This window comes from Ochotona princeps, chromosome 33, assembly GCF_030435755.1.
Source record: "Ochotona princeps isolate mOchPri1 chromosome 33, mOchPri1.hap1, whole genome shotgun sequence".
NCBI lineage: Eukaryota > Metazoa > Chordata > Mammalia > Lagomorpha > Ochotonidae > Ochotona > Ochotona princeps.
In genome coordinates this window covers 1329059-1339881 of record NC_080864.1, presented here as the reverse complement: position 1 = coordinate 1339881, position 10823 = coordinate 1329059, and the positions used below count along the sequence as shown (strand labels likewise).

Sequence of the window (10823 nt, the reverse complement as noted above, 5' to 3'; positions counted from 1 at the left end):
CTAGACACGCCCAGCAGCCAGGGCTGGGCCAGGCAGAAGCCAGGAGCCAGGGGCTCCGTTCGGATCTCCTATGTGGGTGAGGGCGAAGTGGCGGCTTGGCCCATCAGCTGCTCCATTCCCAGGTGCGGGAGCGGGATGGGAAGCAGTGCGGGCACTCTCACAGGGGATGCCGGCACCCCAAGCTGGGGCTTAACTAACTGCTCCACAGTGCCTCCCCCGTCCCCGCCAGCCCATCCGCGAATGCCAGCCACCCCTAAGAGGAAGAGGAGAGAAAATTCAAGAAGGTTATGAAGAAAAACACAGGGTGATGTAGACGCCAGCTCAGAAATGGTATCTGGAGACCCCCTTTCCCCCCCGAGACTGAAGGGAAAAGAAGAACCCTCCCCCCAGGCCCCCCCCCCAGCAGCTGTAACCACACTGGCTTTGACCTCCCAGGCTCTGATACATTGATAGTGGCTGTGCCCCTGACAAGGCTGCGGCTTGGTGTGGGGGTGGGGCCAAGAGCTGGACGCAGGCTGCCCCCCCAGCCTTGTGTCTGTGGTCAAGGGTTGGGGGGTTCCCACGAGGTCCCTCAGGTGGGTGGGGCAGGGAGAGAGCAGACTAATACATGCTGGGAGACAGGGCATGGGAGCTGTGGTTTAAGAGATAAATAGGGGGCCGGGCGCCGTAGCCTAGTGGCTAAAGTCATCACCTTGCATACACTGGGATCCCACGGGGCGCCGATTCATGTCCCGGCTGCCCCACTTCCCACCCAGCTCCCTGCCTGTGCCCTGGGAAAGCAGTGGAGGACGGCCCAAAGCCTTGGGACCCTGCACCCGCGTGGGAGACCCGGGAGAGGCTCCTGGCTTTGGCTCAGCTCAGCGCCAGCTGTTGTGGCCACTTGGGGTTGAACTCAGCAGATGAAAGCTCTCTTGCAGGCTCAGCGTCCGGGCATTCCCCCCCCCCCCCCGGCTGCCCCAGTTTCGGTCACATGATGCTCTCGAAGGGTAAACAGCGGCCCCCCTCCACCCCGACGAAAGTTCCAAACCCCTCTCACTCCTTGGGGCCGTCCTTGCGTGCAAGCAGCAGGCCTGGGCGAAGATGAGCCGGGGAGAGAGACGTTCGCGGCCAGCCGGAGGCCTGGGCCCCAGCCAGGCCGGGGAAGTGGCCCGAGCCGTGTCTGCACGCCAGCATGCCCTTCCCCGAGGCGGACGCCCGGCAACCAGGCAGCTTGCGGCCTCTGAGCTCATCGGTGGCTGCCTGCCCGCCCGGCAACCACGAGATCGGCCAGGAGGTCACTGAGTAAAGATTCCGGGTAGCCAAGCCAAGTGGGCCTGGGGGTCGCATTCCACAGGCTGCTCAAGCGGAACCCCTCCCCTCCCGTCCCTGCCCACTGCAGTTTCTCTCCCTCTTCCCCCACCCAGCCTCCCACACGCTCGCCTCCCCTCCCTGCCCAGGCACCTGCCCCTTGGGCAAATTCCTGGAAGGAAGTGAGCTTGGCATTGGAATCTGGCCTTAAAATGTGTGATGCCCACTAGTGGGCAGTGTCACCCTGCACTCATGGAATATTACACAGCAAGGAAAAGCGTGTGATGCCTTTCCCAACCCCACCCCGCCACAAGTGCCCAGCGACACCATCATTTGTCACCTTGGCTTTAATTTTAAGACCCTGGAGGAGGAAAGACCCTGGCAAATGACAGGGGCGGACACTCTCCCCCCCAGGAGGCAGCCCCGCGAATTTCCCCGGGGTCAGGAAGCTTCTAGAACTAGAAACTCATCCAAAGAGCAGCCTTATGGACGTCTCCGGATGAGGGGACATCAAAATGCCCAGTTATCAGTTGCATCGGGGACAGGTGTATAGCCCGGTAGCTCACACCTCGCCCTCAGCACGGGAGCCCCTGGGTCCAGCTCCCTGCACATGCGTGCTGACTGCGCAAGTGCGCCTGCTGCCCACGTGGGACACCCCGATGGAGCTCCCGGCTCCTGGACCCTGCAGCCTGGTCCGGAGCCTGGCTCTGGTGGCCATTAGTGGGGGAGGGTGGACCAGCGATGGACTCATGTGTGGGGGGGTCTCCCTTCTCTGTCTCTATGTTCTTCAAGTCATGGAAAGGGACTTCAGGGCTCGCGTCTGTTTTTCCACGAGCATGACAAAGCATCCAGGCTGTGCTGAGTCATGTCCTGCCCGACCCACTCCTTCTGAGTTCCTTCGACAAGGCGCCTCATACCTGGGAGGTAATGAGAGGTAACAGGCAGGTGACCGCCGGGCAGAGCAGCCACCTGTCAGCTCGCCACCTCCCTGCTCCTGGTTAGGGGCTGTGAGACCCCCTGACTCCCCCCAGGAGTCCCAGGCCGCCTGTGTGAGGCCAGGGCCTCAGTCTTTGTAACTGTACAATGGGCACGAGTGTGAGCAGCGAGAACAGGTGCAGCCCCCAAGGGTCATAAGCAGATGCTGCTTTTTTTTTTTTTGAGCACCCAGAACCCAGGGATGTCCCAATCTGGGCAGCTGGGAGTCCCCCCACCTCCAGCACTCACCACCACCTGGCCGCCACCACCCGCCACCAGCACCGCAGTGTTCCTAAGTGCGAGCCTTGGAGTCTCCCTACCAGGTCCCTGACTCCCTGCCACCTTGTGTCTGGGGACAGCCAAGAACCCTACCCCTCCACGCCCAGAGTTCTGCAGAGCCGCCCCATCCCACCCCATCCCACCAGCCTGGGGGAGGCAAAAGGGGCCCTTCCCCCAACCTTGGAGCCATGGGGGAGTGGGGGATAAGCTGGGGACTGTGGGGAGGGGATGCGGGCGCGGAGTGTAGGCTTCCTGGAGGAGGAGGCGGGACCTTTTTGCTTAAGGTTTTGAAGAATGGAAATTGGAGATATTGCTGTCCCGTGCAGGGGGAGAAACGGCACAGGGGCGTGGAGTGGACAGGCCCGGGCTTGCCATGTGTCTTCTCTGCCTCTTTCTTTGCTGGTCCCCGCCCCCTCTTCTGTTTTGTTTTTTTGGCTCACTTCCACCTTTGATCCTAACCAGAGAGAAGCATCCTCAACTCTGGCTACAGACTCCAGCCCACAGACGCCACTTTGTTTGAATAAAATCATCCTTCCTAAGCCCTGGTAGGTGGCTTCAGGACAAACCCTCACCTTGCATGTGCCAACATCCCCTAGGGGCACCGGTTCTAATCCCAGCTGCTCCACTTCCCATCCAGCTCCCTGCCTGTGGCCTGGGGAAGCAGTGGAGGACGGCCCAGAGCCTTGGGACCCTGCACCCGCGTGGGAGACCTGGAAGAGGCTTCTGGCTCCTGGCTTTGGATCGGCATCCCACAACGCCCCCTCCCCCCCGTAAACCCTTTCAAGTTCCCTGCTCTCTGGGTTCCTGGTCTCACGGAGCGAGTGGGGCTGCTGCCAAACCAATCACGACCCAAATGGATCTGTCACCCTTCCTCCAAGTGGGTGCCCTTGGCCCCAGTGCACGGGGACCCCGAGGAGTCTCCCCCCAGCCACACAGCAAAGCCGGGGTGGCAAGCACTGCCACCACAGCGGGGGTAAGGAGCAGCGAGGAGAGTGCGGGTGTTGTACATGCAGCTGCCGCCCAGCTCCCGGCTGATGCCCCCGCGCGGTAGCAGGTGATGGTCCAGGCACATGCTATGGGCCCCCGCCACCCACGTGGGAGATCTGAACAGAGGTGCTGCCTCCCGGCTGTAGGCTGCCCCCGCCCTGGCTGTTGGGGGTGTTTGGAGGTGCTAAATGAACCATCTCTCTCTCCTCTCTCTCTTTGTAATTCATAAATATGAAAAATAAGAAGCCCCCTTGCCCACAGGCCCACAGATCTCCAGCACCCGCCGTGCCCAGAGCCCAGCGGACCGTGGCCTCGCTCTTCTCTGCTATTGATCCTGACTGGGTGGCCAGGGCACTGGGCCCTCCGCCCGGGCCTCTCCAGGTAGCGTTTCATGCCTGGCCAAGGTCACCCCGGGCCGGCTTCCCTGGGAGGGGGGCTTGGGAGGAGGGGACACACTTAGTCATGATGACATCATTGTTTTTAAGATACCTGCTACGTGGGGGCGGGCAGGAGTAAGAGCTGTCCAGCCCCGCCATCCGGTGCCCGGAGCACTGGACTGACCCCAGCAGAACCCACGGCCTCGGGAGCTGGTGCACTGCTCCAGCACCTACTGTTTACCCAGAGCACACATACAGACACAGGCTGTGCTGCAGCCTGGCCGTGTCTCATAGAACTTTCTAGAAGGCTGGGGGTGGTTGGGTGGGCTCACACACTGCTGCTGCTTGTCACACCATCTGGTGGCTGCGAGAACAGGGACCCCCTAACCCTCCCCGCTATGATCCAACAAATCCCCAATGCTCCCGCTCCCCAACTACCTCATCCCTAGACCCAACCGACTTCCCTGCCCTGGGCTCTCCCAGTTCCCCCTCCCCTGGGCCTGGGGGAGACAAAGGGGCCAGCTGGGGTGGCAGCAGTGGGGGCTGAAGGTGGGGAGTGAAGACTTCGAGAAGGACAGAGCTTCTGGATAGGGTTTTGAAGCGTGCATAGGAGTTCTCCTCCTGCAGCAGCGACTCCCATCCCTGTGCTCACGGAAGACTCCCCCACACACTACAGAACAACCTCTGGGTTCTGCAGTGGGGACACCCAGGGACCAGCCTTTTATTATTATTATTTATTTCTGGTCTTTTGTCCTCCCCTCCCGCCCCTGCTTTGCCTTCCAACCAGAACAACTGCAGCCACGCGCAGAGGCTGCTTGCGGATGCCCCCTTAGCCTGCCCGGCCGGGTCTGGTCGGTCCGCCATGGATCACGTAGCCGGGATGTCTCCCCACCCTGCTGCCCCCTCGCCCCAGCAAAAGGCTTCGCCCCACGGGCCACGGGCCACGGACCATGGAGCAGGCGGCCTGGCAGGGACAGGGACTCAGGCCGGCTGGGAGGCCCGGGAGGCGCGCTCACGAGCGCACACACACACACACACACACACACACCCCGCTGCCCGCCCCACCGGGGGCGGAGGCGGCCGAAGTCCGGGGGCTATAAAGGCACGCGCGCCCCGCTGGCCCGCCAGGCTCTCCAGTTCGGGGCTCCCGCAGCAGACATGCCCGGACAGCGCTCTCCGCGAGCCGCCTCCTGCGCGCGCCTGCTCCTGCTGCTGCTGCTGCTGCTGTCGTGGCCAGCGCCGGGCTCCACGCGACCCTCGGGGGACACCCACGCCGCCGCCGTCGCCGCCCAAGTCCGGGAGCTGCGGAAACGCTTCGAGCACCTGCTGGCCACCGTGCGGCTGCGGGCCAACCGCACCCACGAGGAGGACCCCGCCGCCGTGCGCACGCTCGCCTCAAAACGTGAGTGCTCCGCCCCCGTCCCCACGGCCTTCCCCAGCGGTGTGGCTGGCCACGCTGCCTCAGTTTCCCCATCTGAAAATTGGGCGGGAACAGAGTTCTGATGCGACAGCAGAGGATGAGCGGGTGTGAGGCAGGAGGAAGTCCACCCCACGCCCCTCTCCTAGTTTGTGGGTGGGGAAGCAGAGTTCCAAGGGGCTTGGCTCCTGCGGATCTGGGGGTGACGTGGCCTCCGTCACCCCCCAAACACCCCCATGGCTCGGCGCGAGGAAGCATGGGTGGAGGTGGGCAGAACCTGCTGAAGCCGGTTTGCAGGCCCTGATGCAATCACCTGTCATTCCTCGCTGGTCACGCGCAGCAGGTGCCCTGGCGGGAGGGCGCGGTTCAAGTCCTGGAGTGCGGCTCTCTGCTGCCACCGCCCCCCAGGGGCGGTTAGGGGTGGGAGTGGGGTGACGACGTGGGCCCAGGGAGGGGGCGCTGGGCTCCCTGGGTCCTCCCCCTCCCCTAGTCAAATCCCCAAGAGATCCTAATAGAAACATCCCCCGTGGGCCAGCGAGATATAGCCGGCAGAGCCCACCCCCACCAACAGTTTTTGGAGACAATGTAAGCAACTTTGCTGCCATATATATATATATATATATATATATATATATATATATATATATATTTTTTTTTTTTTTTTCCCTTGTGCAAGCGTGGTGTTGAGTTCACCCAAGGGCATGTGATGAAAAGCTACAGGAAAAACGAACCAAAAAATGTTGAAATCCACATTTAGTGCATTTTGCACAACTTTCCGGGCTCTGCGTGTGAGCGCGTGGATTTCAGAGTTTTTCTTGCGGGAGCAGCAGGCACCTGCAGGCAGGCTGTGGGGCGGGGGGACGGGAAGCAGCAGTCGTCCCCCACTCCCTGCCCACCCGACCCCCGTTCTTGGCGAGGGGCAGCTGCGGGGCCCCTGGTCGCCACCCCACTGCCCCGAGTGACCAATCTCTCCTTCCCTCTCCTCCCACAGTGCGAGGGGGGCCCAGCGGGGCCGAGGTGAGCCAGGCCAACCCCGAGGCGTCCCGCCGCCTGCACCGCGCGCCCAGGACTTGGGATGACACGCGGCGGCTGCTGAGACAGCTCGGCCCGGGAGGACGCGGGCCGTCGCGCGTGAACGCGTCCCTGAGCGCGCATCCCCAGCTGCGGGAGCTGCACCCGCGGAGCCGCAACCCCAGGCGCCGGCGTCCTCGCAGCAGCATCCGAGCCGGCGCTGGAGGGGACGACGACTGTCCGCTGGGACCCGGGCGCTGCTGCCGCCTGCACCGCGTGCGCGCGTCCCTGCACGAGCTGGGCTGGAGCGACTGGGTGCTGTCGCCGCGCGAACTGCAGGTGGGCGTGTGCGTGGGTCAGTGCCCGCACCTGCACCGCTCGGCCAACACGCACGCGCAGATCAAGGAGCGCCTACACCGCCTGCGGCCCGACTCTGTGCCCGCGCCCTGCTGCGTGCCCTCCAGCTACGAGCCCGTGGTGCTGCTGCACAAGACGGACAGCGGCGTGTCCCTGCAGACCTACGACGACGTCCTGGCCAAGGCCTGCCACTGCGTGTGAGCCCCCTCCTCGGCCTGGCCTCAGTGGTCTGCGTGGGAACAATGGGTTGCCACACCCACCCACCCATCCACTCCTGCCCCAACCCTTGTATTTATGTTTTTATTTATTATTAACTTATTGGGGTTGATCTGTCTGGGGGACTTGCGGGTGGGGAGGGTATTTGGTTTCTCAGAACGTGTATTTATTTAAGACTCTAGTAATAAAAAAAAAAAAAGAAAACCTCTCAGCAGGTGTAGGAACCCTGCCCCCACGCCAACAATCTGTGGACGGGGTGAGGGGAGGAGCTTAGAGGCGGGGGTGGGATGGGGTAACCCCCAGCCGCTGCAGTGGGGGGCTTGGGTTTCTGGTCCCCACCGCACCCCGGTTGTGGTGGCACCTCGACTCCCATTCATCATACCTCTGGTCTTTAATACAAAAAGAGCAGTGAGGAATCAATAAAGCAGAGGGATATATTTTCACGTGTGTGTGGGGGGGTGCCGTGGTAGAGCAGGTTAATCTGCAACCTGCAGTGCCAGCATCCCACATGGGCACCAGTTTGAGTCCCGGCTGCTCCACTTCCGATCCAGCACTCTGCTAGTGCGTTGGGACCAGTCAAGCTCTGGTTCCCCAATCCTGCTCCAAGGTGGGATAAAAAAAACAGGAAGGTGACATCAAGTGTCCCCCCTCCCCCTCAGCTCTGGGGAAGGAACAAAAGTTGGGGGGAAAATCAGGAAACAGCTTTCCGGGGCGGAAGGAGGTGGGCAGGGCAGGGCTGGCCAGTATCTGGGTGCAACGTGGAGTTACAGAGGGTGTGTGTGTGTGTGTGTGTGTGTGAGGGAGGGAGGGAGGCAGCTGCCCTCCCTAGGGCCGCCTGGGTAAAGAGAACGGGGACGCAGGGGGCAAGAGGACGCAGCCCCCACTGCCAGGAAGCCAGAGTCCAGTGCCACTGCCAACCCCAAGCGTTCGTTGAGCACCACGCACATACAGACGGCAGGGAGATGGTGGGGTCCCTTCTGGGTGTATGGGGCTGGAGTGGGGTGCAGGGACTGACTGCCTCGCTGCCCCGACTCCCCGTGTGGTGTGTGTCTGTGGAGGGGGCAGAGGAAGTGGAACTGCCTTGTCTTCCTCCCCCTGCAGTGACCCCGTAGCCAAGGTCAGTGGCGCCCGGCCACCATGTAATCATTGTCATCCAGTGAGGCCCGTGCCAGGGTCTGCAGGTTGCAGTACACGGGCTGGGCATCGGAGCCGCCATCCCAGGTGTAGTTCATGTAGAAGTCGCTGTCTTCAGAGGGGTGGGCCCTGCGGGGACAGACGGGGGTGGGGAAGAGGAGGGCTTTGAGTCCTGGGTGTTTATGCTGTGAGTGGGATGCGCGCACACACACACACACACACAGATGTGTCGTGGGAGGCTCCCAGCTTCCTGCTGGGGTGTGAGGCTGCCTTCAGTCATTCACACTTTAGTATGAAACACCCCCCCCCCGACACACACACACACACACAGAACAATCGGGGTTTGCTCCCTGCAGAAGTGAAGGGCCCAGTGCATCCCCACAGGGCATCTTCTGGAGGCCCAAGGGTGGGGAGGGTGGTGGTTGTGGGGGGATGGAGCCGAGCGACGCAGGACTCGGGCAGTCCCGTGCCTGTCCCCACACCAGGGGGACCACTTCCCGTTTCCAGCCCCGATTTGCATCTGCTTTGCATATGCATGCTCTTCTTAGCAGCCCCCTCCCCCATGCCTTTCCGTTTCTGGCTGTGACCTGGTCCCCCCATGCCCACCTGTTAAGACCCAAGCCCCCAAGAGAGGAGTTCCCCCTCAAAGACCCCAGACTCCAGTGGGGCAGGGGAAAGGTGAGGGCAGAGCCTTGCCAGCCAGCAGCAGGTGGCACCTGCGTGTGTGTGTGTGTGTGTGTGTGTGTGTGTGTGTGGAGGTGGAGCTGGGGGAAGAGGCCGTACCCCCCCACCCATTTCACAGCAGCAGCAGATGAAAAGGTTAACACACAGCTGGGGGCAGAGGAGGCCTGACTCCCCTGTCAGAGGTGACAGCCACAAACTGTATTGCAAGGTCACCAAGGGGACGCTCAGCCCACCCCGTGAGAGCGGGCTCACTGGAGAGAGGGCTGAGGGCACGGACGGCTACCACCCATTTACAGACAGGCAGACTGAGGCGGGGCACAGCCAAGCTTTGTGTGAGACCAGCAACAGCGTGGGGGCCCCATTGTCCCTCTCGCCACCCCCGACCCACCTTGGTCACTCACCCGGCCACGGGCGGCTGCCCCAGGACCATGTTCTCATAGTCAGGAACTTCTGTGGCCGAGGGGGAGTCAGGAGGGACGGCCACTGGGGCCCGGAGCCCCGGGCTGTACAGCGGCTGCTGCCCCGAGCCAGGCCCTGGCTTGTCCTGAGCACCCGTCCAGGCCTTGTTCAGGTTCCCATGGCCCGAGCGCCGCAGCCATTGTCTCCAAGCCAGCAGAGGGCCCAGCACGACCAGCGTCAGCAGCAGGCCACCGCCGGCCACCACTGCTCCGATGGCAGCCGGGGCAAGGCCAGGGCCGCAGTCTGCCTCCAGGAAACTGGAAAGGTTGTACCAACGCCCAGCGATGCCCCTCAGCCGGCACTGCAGGGGAGGCTGCTGGCCAGAGCAGTTGTCCAGCCGCACTTCATGCCAGGTGTTGAGCACGCAGCTGCAGTCCGCCCTGAGATCAAGGCTGCACAGGGCGGCCAGCGCCCCATCGGCACGGCGCAGCACGTTGTCTGTCACCCACAGGACCCGCAGCTGCTGCAGGTGGGCGAAGAAGGCAGGCGGTGGGAGCTCCTGCAGGCCCGTCCCAGACAGATGAAGCACCTGAAGGCGCGGGGCGTTCAGCATCTGGCCTTTCAGGGGCAGGTTCAAATCCAGGCCAGTCAAGTTCAAACAAGTGTGGGAAAATGAGTTGCTCCAGTTCCAGGTTTGGGGAGAATGGCAGATAGACTCGGACCCGTGGCCTCCTGGCACCTGGAGCAGCAGCAGCGACAGCAGCAGAGGTGGTGGCCGCGGCAGCCGGCCCGGGGCCACCCCCATTCAAGCAACCTACAAGAGACACTCCAAGCGGAAACAGCCCTGACCCCGAACCTGCTAAATTTATTATGGTCCTAGCTCAGGCTGCTTCTGCAGCCTCTGTTGCTGCCCTACCCCAGCTCTGCCTGGGGCTGGCCCTCAGTCTTCCTGTGCTGGGCAATGGGTGCCCTAATCCCGCTGCTGGCTGCCCTCCTCCGCGCTCCAGGAACTGCCTCTTTTCCCAGCAATTTTAAACTTGACCTGGGCCCCGCCCATGAAACATTCTGGAAGCTCTGATTGGCTAAGATGGGGCCATATGCAAATAACAGGTACTCCCACCCCTCCCACCCCACTGGCACCCCAAGGCTCTCGTGGGGTCTGTAGGGAAAATGCCTGAGCCAGGGAGGGGGCTGCAACCCCATTACTCATGACCCAGTGCCAGTAGCCTTCCTCCCTCCTCCCCATCTCACCCCTCCACATTGCCAAGCAGGGGTGCTGCATGGTGGGTCTCCCCACACACAGGGGGTGGGGGGCGGCCAGTGCTGCGGGCAGATGGGCTGCAGACCTGGGTGCTGGCCAGCCGGCCTGGGTGCACCCCAGGGCACCTCGGGGTGAGGGAAGAGGAAGCAGCAGAAGGAGTGGGGGGATGGACCCGCCCCTGCCTCCAGTTCTCAGGGGCGGGGGAGGGGCAGCACGGGCTCACTTCCCTGTTGCTGCGCCCGCTGGCTGCCTCCCCCTCGCTTCCTGACCCTTCCCCTCACCACTCCTGTCCCACATTCTTTCCTTTTTTTTTTTTAAGATTTATTTGTTCTTACTGGAAAGTCAGATTCACGGAGAGGAGAGACAGAGAGGAAGATCTTCCATCCACTGGTTCACTCCCCAAGTGGCTGCAATGGCCGGAGCTGAGCCGGGAGCCTCT

The 10823-nt window shown here is 62.5% G+C and overlaps 2 protein-coding genes across 2 annotated transcripts; one reads left to right on the top strand and one right to left on the bottom strand.

Annotated features, from left to right (window-relative positions):
- Positions 1 to 5025: 5025 nt before the first annotated feature.
- On the top strand, positions 5026 to 7455 carry GDF15 (growth differentiation factor 15). The gene is made up of 2 exons (XM_058657618.1): positions 5026 to 5346; positions 6314 to 7455. Exons 1-2 carry the CDS (start codon positions 5064 to 5066, stop codon positions 6889 to 6891), a joined length of 861 nt encoding a protein of 286 aa, XP_058513601.1. The 5' UTR covers positions 5026 to 5063; the 3' UTR covers positions 6892 to 7455.
- A 356-nt stretch (positions 7456 to 7811) lies between these two features.
- Positions 7812 to 10239, bottom strand: LRRC25 (leucine rich repeat containing 25). The gene is made up of 2 exons (XM_004595783.2): positions 9126 to 10239; positions 7812 to 8169 (listed from the first exon to the last, which is right to left on the bottom strand). The coding sequence occupies exons 1-2, from the start codon at positions 9926 to 9928 to the stop codon at positions 8025 to 8027; spliced, it is 948 nt and encodes a 315-aa protein (XP_004595840.2). The 5' UTR covers positions 9929 to 10239; the 3' UTR covers positions 7812 to 8024.
- Positions 10240 to 10823: the final 584 nt, after the last annotated feature.